Below are 15,286 nucleotides of genomic sequence, written 5' to 3'. Positions count from 1 at the left end.
AGGTGGCTGTCCCTTGGTCAGTGCCTAGACAGGCTGATTGAACAGTGGGAGCCACTTCGCCTCTTCTTCAAAGAAGAAGTACGAAGAAAAATGCAACCAACTGTAGCCAAGACTCTAACAACGAGCAAGAAGGACGGCACTGTATCTACTGCCAGTACTGGCACTGCAGGATCAAGCACTAGTGGAGCAGCATTCACCACTACCACAGAGATGCCAACTTTTGGAAATCAGAATTAGGGAGGAGTTTCAACCGACACCAAATAATGTGCGCGAAGCGCACATCTCGAGCGCGGAGCGCTCGACCCTTGCGGCGGGGTCCAGGGCCCGCCTTAGGGCCCTGGAAGCTCTGGGGTTCTAGACGCTCTCTAGTGCCCTCTGAGCCCTATTTTGGAGCATTTAACATGTTAAGAATTCCCACTTTTTGAACAAAAAAAGGGGAAAATTGTGCACTTTTTAATGTTACATGTATGTTAATATTAGTAAGTTAGGGGACAATCAAAGATTAACAAAAAGCACAAAAGAAGCAATATTTTTCTTACCTTACTGGCTGGTACTACTGCTGCTTGCTTTTTCCATGGCAGCTTTGCTGAGTGACAGCTGTGTGGCTCTTTTAGCCCTTCTGATTATGTCTTTGCTGTATTCTCTCTGGTAGCAAGGGGTGTTATGAGCTAGTTTTCAATTAAGAGAGCTTCCAGGGTTTTGACACTCAAATTGGGACGAAATTCAGTATGATTCTTCCGTACAAGACTGAGTGCCCGCTCACATGATGCGTTCGAATGAGGAATGACCAAGATTCCCTTCATCACTTTGCTCAAATTAGGATACTTCTTGGCACCAGTGCAGGGATCTGTGAGCTGTGAAATCCGATGCCACTGCTCATCCACTCTCACTGTCTCAGTAGCAATTGTAGCTATGGAGGCGTCTGCCTGGTAGTGAGCGAATTCACTCTCAAGACTGTCTATGTCACTATCACCGCCACTGAACAGACAGGGGAATTTCTTGATGAAAAACTCCACACAGTCAAACCCCACTTCTTGGTGTAGCTTAACATCCAGCACCTGAGCATGCTTGGCTAATTCATCATCTAGCGGCCAGGTTTTGAAGATATAATTGCAGGCTTTCACATAATATGAGCGAACTGCACTGAAGAAACCTTGGATGTCTGACTCACTCAGAGTGAAGGTGGATTTCTTGAGACTCCTTTGTTCCCTTATATACAGTTTGGCATCGTTCCCAATCATGAGGTCCTCATCATTCTTCTGATGATTTCTGTCAGAGAAGGGTACATTTACCAGAGCAACCGATGACACCGATGGTTTCAAAAACCATACGAAGATATCTTTCAGAAGACCATTCAATTCTCCGTGCAGGAGATGAATACAGGGTTCGTCTCTTTGGAGCAGAAGATTCCCCTTCTCAAAAAGCTTGTTAGCATATCGAAGGAAGAAACAATAGAGTTTTGTTTGTGGAGACAAGAACATCCTGTTGACACGTTTTTTTCTAGATTCCTGCACAGTGTTTGAGGAAGATGCTCTTTTACTTGTAGAACTTCGTAGTACACTTAGCCGCAGAGCGATCACACTTGCGTTTACTGCCAGCAGAAGAGGTCAGACTCGTAGTACCAGATCCAATTTTACGTTTGAGGAGAGAGCTTGAGGTAGGTGCAGCCAAGGAAGAAGACCTCTGATTCGAAGGTTTTGCTGAGCTTCTATCAAGTGATTTGGCAAAAGCAGAACTTAACTTGGGTCCTTCTTTGCCTGTAGATGGGACTATCACAGTCTTTCTCGACTCTGAAGGGATCTGCTTTGTAGATGAACGTGATGAAGGGCCGGTGATGCTACCTGCTCTCAGCATTGGTTTTGGTGCTGTCCCTGCTGTCTTCTTCGCAGCAGATACTGCAGTGGTAGTGGTGAATGCTGCTCCACTAGTGCTTGATCCTGCAGTGCCAGTACTGGCAGTAGATACAGTGCCGTCCTTCTTGCTCGTTGTTAGAGTCTTGGCTACAGTTGGTTGCATTTTTCTTCGTACTTCTTCTTTGAAGAAGAGGCGAAGTGGCTCCCACTGTTCAATCAGCCTGTCGAGGCACTGACCAAGGGACAGCCACCTTGTTGCGACATGCTTCAGAATCTTGTGTCGGGGCATCACAGAGTTCTTGCAGTGCTTTCACTCCTTTGACGCGTTTACTACTTTTGTCCAAGTAGTAGTAAATATCGATGAGAAAGTCATCTAATTCAATGGGTAAGGCCTGAGCCGCCTTCTTGGCCGTATTGTGCATCATATGGCAAGGGCATCCCATGATGTAGCACTCTGGATTTTGTTTGTGGATATAAGCAGCGACTCCTTTGTGCTTGCCCACCATGACAGAGGCATTATCAGCACAAAGGAAACACAATTTCCCCACGGAATTTTCCTGTCACTGAACTCATGATCAAGCAGTTTGAAAATGTTTTCTCCAGTGGAATCTTGTTTGCACGCAGGCAAACTTAGCAAACCTTGCTTCACAATCCCAGCACTGTTGTCATAGTACGAAATCAGGACAGGATATAGCTGGGCCTCACCACTGTCATTGCTACCTTCTGTAGCTAGGCTAACTGGAGCTAGTCTAGCAATATCGGCAATAGATGAAGCAGTAACATTTGACAACTCACCAATTACACTGGTCAACAACAAATTTGTTGTCTGCATTTTTTAAGCTGATTTAGGACGAATCTGATGCGCTGAATCCAAAACTCACATTAGTTTTGTTCAATCAGGTCAAGTTTTTGAGATATGGCCACATGTCGTTTTTTACATATTTGTTCACATGTACGCATGTGTGGAGCATTTTAGAAGAAGTTGGTGGGGGTAAAATGTCATGTCAAATAATTGTTTTAATTGGAAATAATTATTTTAATGACAAGAAGTATTCAGGTACGATAGTTCTAGGTGATTATGTCGAAAAGGGATCAGTTTGAAGTCATAAAACCTCAAAATCTTCCAAAAATTGGTGAGGCAAAGCATAAAGTTCGTGGATCAAAACTAAAGTTAATGGGGCAGATTTTGTAATAATGTGATACAAAAAAGTTGTATTTCTTGAAATAACGAACTCTGAAGAATGTACAATACCTACATGCGCCAATTTATGACATGCGCTTCTGCTCAAGCTTGGAGTGCCACAGTACGAACCCAAAGATTGGAGACTGTTCATTGACAGCAGCAAGCGATCACTGAAATGTGTTCTGCTACACAACGGCAACCAGTTTGCCTCTGTACCCATCGCTCACTCGACTACACTGAAGGAGAAGTATGAAGCGGTGAAGTACGTGCTGGAGAAATTGGTTATGATCAGCATAAGTGGTTTATTTGTGTTGACCTGAAGATGGTGAACTTTTTGTTGGGACAACAGTCTGGCTTCACCAAGTACCCATGTTTTCTGTGCATGTGGGATAGTAGGGACCGTGCTCAGCATTACACGAAGAAGGACTGGCCTGTGCGGGAGGAATTGGTGCCATGCAAAGAAAGGAACGTCATCAACGACCCTCTGGTGGACAGAGACAGAATACTCTTCCCACCGCTGCACATCAAGCTCGGCTTAATCAAGCAGTTCACCAAGGCTCTGGACAAAGATGGTGACTGCTTCACTTACTTGTGCCAGGCTTTTCCAGGATTGACCATGGAGAAGTTGAAAGTTGGCATCTTTGATGGTTCTCAGATCCGTCAGCTCATCAGAGATCCAGAGTTCAAAACTCAATGAACGAAGTGGAACTGGAAGCGTGGAAGACATTTGTTTTGGTAGTGAAGAACTTTCTTGGCAACAATAAGGCCAGAAACTACGCAGAACTTGTCAACAACATGCTGACTGCTTTCAGGAACCTGGGCTGCAACATGAGCATCAAGATGCACTACCTATTTTCACATATGAACCGGTTTCCTGAGAACTTGGGTTCAATGAGTGACGAGCAGGGGAGAGATTCCATCAGGACATGAAGGAGATGGAGACCAGTTATCAGGGTCGCGGGGACGCAGTCATGATGGCTGACTACTGTTGGAATCTGAAGAGACCCCTCCCTGCCGCTGAACATTCCAGGAGTTCGAAGAAACGGAAGTTCAAGCCCTGAAGTTTGAACAGTGGTGACGCAACATGCAATTTACTTGTACTTACCTTTATCAATGCCCACCATTCAGATGACAGTAATCGATGTTTCTATCATGTAATCAATAAATGTTGTTGGCAAAACATTTTTTTTTTCTTAAAAACATGTTTAGGATGATATGTGTTGACAAAAATCAGCTGATAATGCCACAAAAATGTAATTGATTTTGTCACAAGATCTGATTTTTTTCAAATCAACTTAGCACAAAAACCTGACCTGATGGAGAGAAACGGATGCCATTTCCTGATTCAGCAGTGCCAGAATACCCTAATTCACTTGTAGAAATCTAGACAACATTCAGAAAGTAAAAAATTGTTGACCAGTGTTCTTTTTTTCTTCTTTGTTCTTGTTCTTTTTTTTTTTTGTTCTTTTTTTTTTTCTTTTTTTTTCTTGCTTTTTGTTCTTGTTTTTTTTTTTTTTTTTTTTTTGTTCTTGCACATCTTGCACATCTTGCAAGTTTTTGTTCTTGCACATCCATACTTTGAAGCAACTTTTGAATCTGGAAACATCTTTTGAAATTGAGGTCCAGCATGATCTGAGACTGATATGGGCAAGTTATGTTCCACAATAAATCCACTAAAGAGAAGTTCCGCTCTAGTAACATCCTCTTCCTCGCTTGTCCCTTGTTTGGTGAAATAATTCAGAAGTGTACCGGTACTCGTGCTCGAAGATCTCTCCTTTGCAATGTCTGTGTGCCGTTTGCTTCCAACGTGCTTCCGAATATCATCGCGACCTCCGTGCTCAACTGAAATATCAACGCTGCATACTGTACAATACGCATGATGAATTCCTCTTTCAGACGTTCGAATACACGGGTATTGGAGACTGTATTCGGTCTTGTACTTCTGAGACCATTTCTTGGTCTTCGTAAGCTTCTTTTCTGCCATTTCGTAATCAACATCGAGGGCTTGAAGCATCGGTAACTTCGAAGTCGATGTTCCACAGCTGCAGCGCGACTCGTAGAACTCTAGCGGCTGTTAAACACCGCACGGTGGTCGCGACCGCCGGGCTGGTACGGGGCCCAGCTGCATGCAGTGAGCGTATCGCATGCATATACACTGTGCATACATACCGCATGCACTGTATTGCACACATACCGCATGCACTAAATCTCAGTGCATGATCGCATAAGCGAGATCCAGACCCAATGTTTCGCTGCTCCTCATTTGAATTTACAATTTTTTACGTACAATTTGGTAGCAGCGTACGTTATGGAGTTACCACATGCTATACGTAGCAGACGATGCTTTTCATTCAATTCTCATACCAGTACATTCTGATTAGTGAACAGTGCAAAAATATCAAAATTTCGGGAGGATAAGGATAGTGATCGTAAGGGCGGGAGTTTGGGTGAATTTTCGGAAGCCTCCCGATGAAATCGGGAGGGTTGGCATTGCTGCTACCACTGCAGTATCTGCTGCGAAGAAGACAGCAGGGACAGCACCAAAACCAATGCTGAGAGCAGGTAGCATCACCGGCCCTTCATCACGTTCATCTACAAAGCAGATCCCTTCAGAGTCGAGAAAGACTGTGATAGTCCCATCTACAGGCAAAGAAGGACCCAAGTTAAGTTCTGCTTTTGCCAAATCACTTGATAGAAGCTCAGCAAAACCTTCGAATCAGAGGTCTTCTTCCTTGGCTGCACCTACCTCAAGCTCTCTCCTCAAACGTAAAATTGGATCTGGTACTACGAGTCTGACTTCTTCTGCTGGCAGTAAACGCAAGTGTGATCGCCCTGCGGCTAAGTGTACTACGAGTTCTACAACTAAAAGCGCATCTTCCTCAAACACTGTGCAGGAATCTAGAGAAAAACGTGTCAACAGGATGTTCTTGTCTCCACAAACAAAACTCTATTGTTTCTTCCTTCGATATGCTCACAAGCTTTTTGAGAAGGGGAATCTTCTGCTCCAAAGAGACGAACCCTGTATTCATCTCCTGCACGGAGAATTGAATGGTCTTCTGAAAGATATCTTCGTACGGTTTTTGAAACCATCGGTGTCATCGGTTGCTCTGGTAAATGTACCCTTCTCTGACAGAAATCATCAGAAGAATGATGAGGACCTCATGATTGGGAACGATGCCAAACTGTATATAAGGGAACAAAGGAGTCTCAAGAAATCCACCTTCACTCTGAGTGAGTCAGACATCCAAGGTTTCTTCAGTGCAGTTCGCTCATATTATGTGAAAGCCTGCAATTACATCTTCAAAACCTGGCCGCTAGATGATGAATTAGCCAAGCATGCTCAGGTGCTGGATGTTAAGCTACACCAAGAAGTGGGGTTTGACTGTGTGGAGTTTTTCATCAAGAAATTCCCCTGTCTGTTCAGTGGTGGTGATAGTGACATAGACAGTCTTGAGAGTGAATTCGCTCACTACCAGGCAGACGCCTCCATAGCTACAATTCCTACTGAGACAGTGAGAGTGGATGAGCAGTGGCATCGGATTTCACAGCTCACAGATCCCTGCACTGGTGCCAAGAAGTATCCTAATTTGAGCAAAGTGATGAAGGGAATCTTGGTCATTCCTCATTCGAACGCATCATGTGAGCGGGCACTCAGTCTTGTACGGAAGAATCATACTGAATTTCGTCCCAATTTGAGTGTCAAAACCCTGGAAGTTCTCTTAATTGAAAAACTAGCTCATAGCACCCCTTGCTACCAGAGAGAATACAGCAAAGACATAATCAGAAGGGCTAAAAGAGCCACACAGCTGTCACTCAGCAAAGCTGCCATGGAAAAAGCAAGCAGCAGTAGTACCAGCCGGTAAGGTAAGAAAAATATTGCTTCTTTTGTGCTTTTTGTTAATCTTTGATTGTCCCCTAACTTACTAATATTAACATACATGTAACATTAAAAAGTGCACAATTTTCCCCTTTTTTTGTTCAAAAAGTGGGAATTCTTAACATGTTAAATGCTCCAAAATAGGGCTCAGAGGGCACTAGAGAGCGTCTAGAACCCCAGAGCTTCCAGGGCCCTAAGGCGGGCCCTGGACCCCGCCGCAGGGTTCGAGCGCGGAGCGCTCGAGATGTGCGCTTCGTGCACATTATTTGGTGTCGGTTGCAAATCCTCCCTAATTCTGATTTCCAAAAGTTGGCATCTCTGCATATGACGTCAAGACATACTGGCCAGGAAGGACGTACACTAGGTTTTCACTTTTAACCTCAGCAGTATACGAGCGATCACGTTTTTTTTTTTTTTTGTCCTCGTGGCTGTTTCAAAAGCAATTGGTTATTTTATATGAATCGGGTATGCTTTTGAAACGTATGTTGTTTCTCTTTGTGAGTTTCAAAGCAAAATATATTTGATAACACCTGAATTCCAAGACGTTTGCTGTATTAACATGTTTTCCAAATTACCGAGCCAATTTTTTTTCACCAAGCACATGACAATTGGCAGCTGTTTAACCTTACTATAATTAATGGACCAGGATTTGTGTGTTGTCGTGCTCCTCCTCCTACAGTTATGGGCTAATTACATCCAGACTTGCTACATCAGATCAGCATGATCCCAATTAAAGTATAGGAGTGTTTTTGTCTTTGTCGGCCATCTTGGGGAGGAAGAGGGGGACGCAAATTCTCTATGGAAATGTGTAACATGTAGTGCCACCTGCAGATGGGGTATTTGTATACAGTACATACTGTCACAGAACTTGCCTGAGTCCCCACTATTTACAGTGTACAGTATTGCTGTCCCCACGTTTTTCAGTGCAGTAAGGTGTTTTGAATTATAAGCATTGGGTATGTTTTTGTTTCATGCACATAACCCGGGTTATTTATTTGCCTATACACCACCCAAATAAAGGTATGCATCAGAAGAACATGTTGCATGCTTGGAACAAGTTCGCCCATAGAATGGGTACTCTGCTCGTAAAGAATAATGTTTATGTACATCTCCTTGAAACGTCTATAATGCAATATTGTTTTTTTTAATTTGTTGGTTGAAATTCCACCAAAACAAGGGTGAAAGCAACTCAAGGTGTGTGGGTTGTATACAGTACATACTGTAGTCGGTAATCAGCACTCCACAGTGACTCCAATCAGCCGATGCAGATTACTGAGAAATGGCTGATATCTGCCTGTGCCAATTAATGGTTCCAATATCAGCCCAGCACTAATATATATATATATATATATATACACGTATATATATATATATATATATATATATATATATATATATATATATATATATATATATATATATATATATATATATATATATATATATATATATATATATATATATATATATATATATATATATATATATATATATATATATATATATATATATATATATATATATATATATATATATATATATATATATATATACATATATATATACATATATATATACACACACACATACACACACACATACACACACACACACACACACACACACACACACACACACACACTCCAACATCCAACTCCTTGTTGCTTTCACTTGCAGATGTGAACGAGTGCCAGCAAGCCTCCACATGCCTAACTGCAAAATGCATCAACAGGCCTGGTTCTTACGAGTGTGCTCCCTGTCCTGATGGTTTTCAGGGAAGGAATGGGCATTGTCATGGTAAGTTACACAAAAATCTTTGATCTTAACCAAACATTCAACACATTCATTCTTCCTCCTGTATTATTACATACATAGTGTCAAATAAATGTCTTACTGTAGAAATTGGGTACGCATGAGTAAGTGAGAGTCACAACATACTGTCTGACAAAAGTTATATTTTCAGATGATTGTATTTAAATTTTTCGGCCATGGAAAGATACCCATTTATATATTTACCTCAATTTTTGTGGAAATCTCAGATAGTGGGTTCTAGTTCTCACTCACTCTGAGAAATTACTTTCTTATAAACCTTCCTTTTAAATTTCAAATACTAGGAGGAGGAGGAGTTTGGGATCATAGTCTGGGCAGAGTGTTGGTGCTGCTTAAGCAGTCTCCTTGGCTATTGGGCACAATCCTGGATGGGTCGCCACTCAGACACAGGATACCAGCATGCTGGCACTCATTTTGCTGACCTCGGAAGGATGACAGGTCGAATTCACCCCACCTGGTATTAATTCAACAGCTGAGCGGGATTTGAACTCAGGACCCTAGGATCCAAAGCCCACCCCCCTAACCATTAAGCCAACACCACACATAAATACTAGTACTGTGCAGTATTTAATTTTTTAAGCAAAACTTGTCAGCTGAATATAATGAAAATACCAATTGGATGGACCTCGCGTGGTTTATTGTCATAAAATTAGTCAAAAAATAAATAAATTTATATATAATATAAGCACACCCCAATATCAAATCCTTCAAATCACAAAGGGACACCCAGCAAGCTACTGTCAGCTACTCCCCCCCCCACCCCAGCCGCCCCTCCCTCTTCCACAACCTACAAAGATGTGCAGGATCCATACTGGGCCTGTGAATAAGAAACTTGCTGGTCAAGAGGGCTCAGGCAAAACATATTAATCATTATTGTGTTTTTCAAACATTCTCCACTCCATGTCATCGGATTGTTTTCTATGCCCATTATAGTGGAATAAGTAATTTGGCAAAAACTATAATATAGTTTTTAGTATAAAATATAGTATAAAACTATAAAAATATAGTATAAAATATAGTATAATATAGTATAAAACTATAAAAACAAAAACTATAATATATATATAGCTGCTTCTTATTAGTTTCAAAACTAAAACACAGAACCAAAAACGTTATATTATGGATGTTGCTGTTTATAGTGTTTTAACTGCTTGGAAAAAGTGATCTTCCCACTGAGGTTTGCATCTCCACCTCTCCTGCAAATGTGTACTCTTCATTCATAATATATAACATATATATATATATATATATATATATGTATATGTATATACATGTATTGTTGTGGGCCGGGGGGTCGGGTGAGAAGACCACTAGGTGGGGGAAGCTATGTCGATGCCCAACAGACTCCCCGGAATTGTAGGCCATCGCACAAGGATAATTCCATGACGCGGCGGGTCGCTGACCCGACCGTGGACACCAATAACTCAACCGCGTAACCTTCGGGTCCTCCCGTCTATGGGTTAATCGGTTACCTAATTAATCACGTGGTTTAATTACCGGGGAAACACGCCCTCGGTACGCCTTGTCCGAACCGGATCACTCTACCGGACTGGATCACTTTACTGGATCGGATGCAGCCGGGCGACAATCCTGGTGTTGGCGCAGTGGTTGGGGCAGCGGCTTGGGATCCAAAAGGTCCTGAGTTCAAGCCCCGTTGGGCCACTGAATTAATACACCAGGGGGTTGACTCAGCCTGTCATCCTTCCGAGGATGGTCGGCGAAGTGATAACCAGTATACTGGGCCCGGTGTATACCCCGATTAAAATAGGTGTACCATATCCCTGTGTCGTAAGAGGCGACCAGGGTTGCGTCAGGAAGGGCATCCGGCGTAAAACATATGCCAAATCACTATGCGGATCATGTGGATGATCCGCTGTGGCGACCCCTAACAGGAGCAGCCGAAAGAAGAAGAAGAAGAAGAAGAAGAAGAAGAAGAAGAAGAAGAAGAAGAAGATGCAGCCGAGCGACACTGCCAAGGATGTACCGGCTAAAAGGAACAGATCGTTGGGAATAAAGTCCCGGCTAAACTTGGATTCGGACCATGCTGGATCAATGGAACAAAACACAAAGACAACCTGGGAACATTCCTCATGATAATTATTTATTTACAAGCAGGCGAGGAAAGCTATGTGACACAGTGAAGATTTATTGGGGTGTGTTGTGCAGAGATAGAAAGAAGCGTATGGTGCGACAATAAACAGGCACCTGACACAAGGGGACACAGAGCAGACTTAACATTGAAATAATAACAATAACAAGTGGTGCCAGGCACAACAAATCCTGCCCATTTAAGGCATAAAGTTATTTTGGGGATCAAATTTAAATTTGATAATCCTTAACCTGAATGTTGATTATAAGGAATATTTTAGTCTTAGTTTGAAGTCAATTAAACCATTTTTGTCGAAGTTATGACCGTAAAACTTCGGACCCTACCGATCTTCACAAATATGCATTTTTCACTGGAGGAATGGGTAGGATTATAAGTGAGAAATAGAATAAGGTTCACTATAAGCTTAGTTTGAAGTAAATCGGATCATTTTTGACGAAGTTATGAGTGAAAAACGATTTTGACCTTTTCATGACCTGACCTTGACCAAATTGGACCCCAAAGTTAATGGGGTCGTCCGAGGTTCATTACCCACCTGTGGATCCAATTTGACAGTGTTTGAGCCAGTCGTTTTCCTGTAAAGTTGTATTTTCGTAACCATGTTTTAGTTTTAATGGGAAATTTGTAATTTTGACCGATGGCCATGACCCCCAAAACTTCAGACCCTACTGATCTTCACAAATATGCATTTTCACTATAGGAATGGGTAGTATTATAAGTGACAAATAGAATAAGGTTCACTATAAGCTTAGTTTGAAGTAAATCGGATCATTTTTGACGAAGTTATGAGCGAAAAACGATTTTGATCTTTTCGTGACCTTGACCTTGACCTTTGATCCAATTGGACCCAAAAGTTAAAGGGTCGTCCAAGGTTCATTGCCCACCTGTGGATTAAATTTGATAGTATTTGCTAAAGCCGTTTTGCCGTAAAGTTGCTAACAGACAGACAGACAGACAAACAAACAGACAAACAAACCGGACGATTACAATATCCTGCTCCCTCCCTCCGGGGGGGGGGGGGGGGGATAATGAAAACAATCTTATACAGTCTTACTTAAGCAGGCAGGCGCCAGCACACAGACACGCTCACACACAGACACAGAACCCGATGAGGAGGGAGATTTGCAATCATGGGGGGGGGGGGGGGCGGGGGAGGGGGTTGAGGCTATGATCTCGGTACCTGTGTGCCCGATGGCACGATGTGCCACCAATACGTTTCACACCACAAGTGTGCCTCGTTGACCGTGTCTTCAGTCAAAGTCCTCAGCATCATCACGTTTTGGCCCTTCAACCTTAATACGATCTGCTAAGGTGGGCCAGCAGGGGCCCATATGCCATGCCTCCACATGCAGCAAGTCCACTGAAATGCATATGTACCCCTACCCCCAGTCAGTGAGAACACAAATTACAACAACAAAATAACAGCTTCCACTCCCAGAATCCACAGCTCTGAAAATATATATTGGAGCAACAAACCACCCAACTTTACAACATGCACCACTCAACAGCAAAACACACAAAGCATGCACAGAAAAACGCGCACGCACACACACACACACACACACACACACACACACACACACACACACACACACACACACACACACACACACACACACACACACACACCCAACCAACTAACCTCATAACATACACTGCTCATATCAACAACCCTACACACATCTCCATATCTCTTCCAAACTCAGTCACGACTCCTTTTATGGTTCAAAGAATCACCACTTAATCAACCTCAACCTACACCGTTCGACCTGCCTCCATAAACTTCCTCCAAATCCAAAATGAGCCATTCAAGGCAACCTGGGCCACTCCCTCACACATCCTCCTCCTTTCAGTTCCACACAGTCCGAGTTGAGCAAGAAATGCATCAAAGGAATTTCCACTCCACACCCCACCTCAAATGGCTGACAAAAAAATCGCCAACCCTTCTCCCAACACTCTGCTTCCAGCTCACCATACTTTCCACTCTTCCTCTCATGCACATCCTCCATATTCTCTTCCCAAGGTACTGACAATTCCCAAAAGATGACATGCGTTGTTGTACCTGACCAGATGACAATGTCAGGCCGTAACTTTGTCACGCAGATCTCCTCTGGGAATACCTTTTGTGACTTTAGGTCTGCCACCACTTGCCAATCACATGTATTTGGCAGATCTCTTGCCTTCCTCCTTCCACCTCTTACCACCTGGCCCTCTTTCACAAACACCTCTCTCCCATGGGCATCCTCCCCCTTCTCCACTCCCCTCTTTCTCGATCTCCACGACAACTGCCACCACTTGATTGTGACGCCATCTCTATCTTCCTGCTGCCAGTGCTACTAAGCATGCACTTGGCGCATACTGCATTGTTCCCCGACCTCCACACCAAGAGCAGCTATCCTCCTGCAACAATCCCCACACCCTCAAGTTTGCAGTGAGGGAAGCATATCATATGTTGTCCACAACAGGAAATTCGACAGTATTGGCTCCATCCTCCAAATCTCTTGCCATTTCAATGTCCTTTGCCTGCACACAATTTTTCACCATTTGTTCCCTTATAGCCTGGAATTTAATTGCATTAAATCAGACTTTTCCCATCTGCATTTACACATCGTAACCCACAACTTCCAAGTGAAAAAAAAAATATTACAAAATTCACAAAATTAATTTAAAATACAAAACTAGAATATCTTGGTTGGACAAGTGTCCACCTCACTTATAGCAACTGTGAATGAGCTCAGGTGTAACCAATCACCTTCAAAATCACACACCAAGTTAATTGGCCTCAACCTGTGTTAAATTGTAGTGATTCTGATTATTTCAGAATAATACTAGAAGAGCACTCGGTTGAGCACATCCCTCCCCATGCAATTTTGATGTGTGTTTTAACCAAGCCCATGCCTCCTCCCTGATGGGGGCGGGGGGTACTAAAACTACAAAACTTTTTTTTAAACCAAAAAAACACATAAACTGTTTATTTAAATAACAAATAATAATAAATTTGCATTTTCTTCTTTTGATCTTGTGTTGATAAATGAGTGCTGTGTTGATGTGGCACAGACATAATGGGCTGAATGGCCTCCACCTGTGTCTGATTTCCTTGTATAACACATGGTAGAACCTCTTTTATCTGGAATAATCAGGAACAAGTGTGTTCCGGATCAACGATATTTCCAGTTAATGGATGCCGTTAATTAAATTGTTTTTGAATGGATGTCATTGTGTTTTGTTGTACTCCAACCCTTATAGCCAACCATAAAAACGAATCCTAACCTCGCCCTCTGTGTGTATTTGGACTCTCCCCCTGCCGCCATTGGCAGGCGCCATGTTGGACATGGAATAAACAGGTGAAACCCAGTTCAATCTGCTTCTATATTCAAGCCTTCCCCTATTATAATAGGGGGAGACGTATAGCTTTAGTAGGGTTTGTTTCTACAATTAGTGGCCCCAATTTTTCATGGTACCACAGAATCTCTTAGAACCATTGGAGTACTAAGCCACCACTTGGAGTTTCTTTTTCATCCTGTACTCCCAGGACTCCCAATTTCTGAGCAGTATCAATTTCCATACTGTACCTCGGAGCCAGCTGGGACTTTCCAAATGAAATTTCGTGGATAAAGTCATTATTTGAACAAATTCATTTTATTTCTTTAACCGCTGTGTGCACGGTGAAGACTGGCTTTAAAGTTAAAGAGATCCTACATGGTATGCGAAGCCTGGTGTTGGCTCAGTGGTTAGGGTGGTGGCTTGGGATCCAAGGGTCCTGAGTTCAAGTCTCGTTGCCCGCTGAATTACTTCACCAGGGGTTGACTCAGCCTGCCATCCTTCCGAGGTCGGCAAAATGAGTACCAGCTTGCTGGGATGATCGAGTCATTCGAGTATCCTGCGTCGGAGAGGTGACCAGTCCAGGATTGTGCCCAATAGCCAAGGAGACTGCTTCGGCAGCACCGACGCTCTGCGCAGAGTATGGTTCCAATGGATGGATGGTATGCAGCCACAGCCTGGCCAGCCGTTCCTTATCAACCATTTAATTGGAGTGCTTGCTTGATTGCTTATGCCACTTGCCTATCGTCGATAGAGGTACCACGCCACATCATTCTGAGTGAATTGTTCACTCACTGCGGATGGTTTTGCCGTGCCACATCATTCAGAGCGAGTGGTTCGTGCTCCATCACTCTGAGCAAGTTATGAGATAACACTCGATTTCTGAGCAGTTTGCCGTATTAGTCCACGAGTAAGGACCTGAAAAAAATGAAATCGTGCAACACTCCCTACAGAAAAGGTCTGACTTGACAGAGTGGTAGCATAGACCCTCTAGAACACCTCGAGGTAGTATGTGGTTTCAAATTGTGGTATCATTAAAATTCTACAGGCCATTATACATACCAAGGGTACTTACCAAGAGGGTCACTGTGGGCTAGCAAAATTTAGGGGGATGG

At 42.9% G+C, this 15,286-nt stretch overlaps 1 protein-coding gene across 1 annotated transcript in view; it reads left to right on the top strand.

The window, feature by feature from the left end:
- LTBP1 (latent transforming growth factor beta binding protein 1) overlaps positions 1-15,286 on the top strand; it is a 294,284-nt gene that overhangs the window by 163,448 nt on the left and 115,550 nt on the right. Inside the window, exon 25 of the mRNA XM_085890321.1 lies at positions 8,591-8,710. Coding sequence (XP_085746447.1) covers positions 8,591-8,710 — 120 coding nt within the window. The remainder of the gene's footprint in view (positions 1-8,590; positions 8,711-15,286) is intronic.

Source organism: Eptatretus burgeri, chromosome 7, assembly GCF_056783735.1.
Source record: "Eptatretus burgeri isolate ZD-2024b chromosome 7, Ebu_testis_v1, whole genome shotgun sequence".
NCBI classification, from domain to species: Eukaryota; Metazoa; Chordata; class Myxini; order Myxiniformes; family Myxinidae; genus Eptatretus; species Eptatretus burgeri.
The sequence above is the reverse complement of the archived record's forward strand: the minus strand, read 5'-3'. Positions and strand labels throughout refer to the sequence as shown.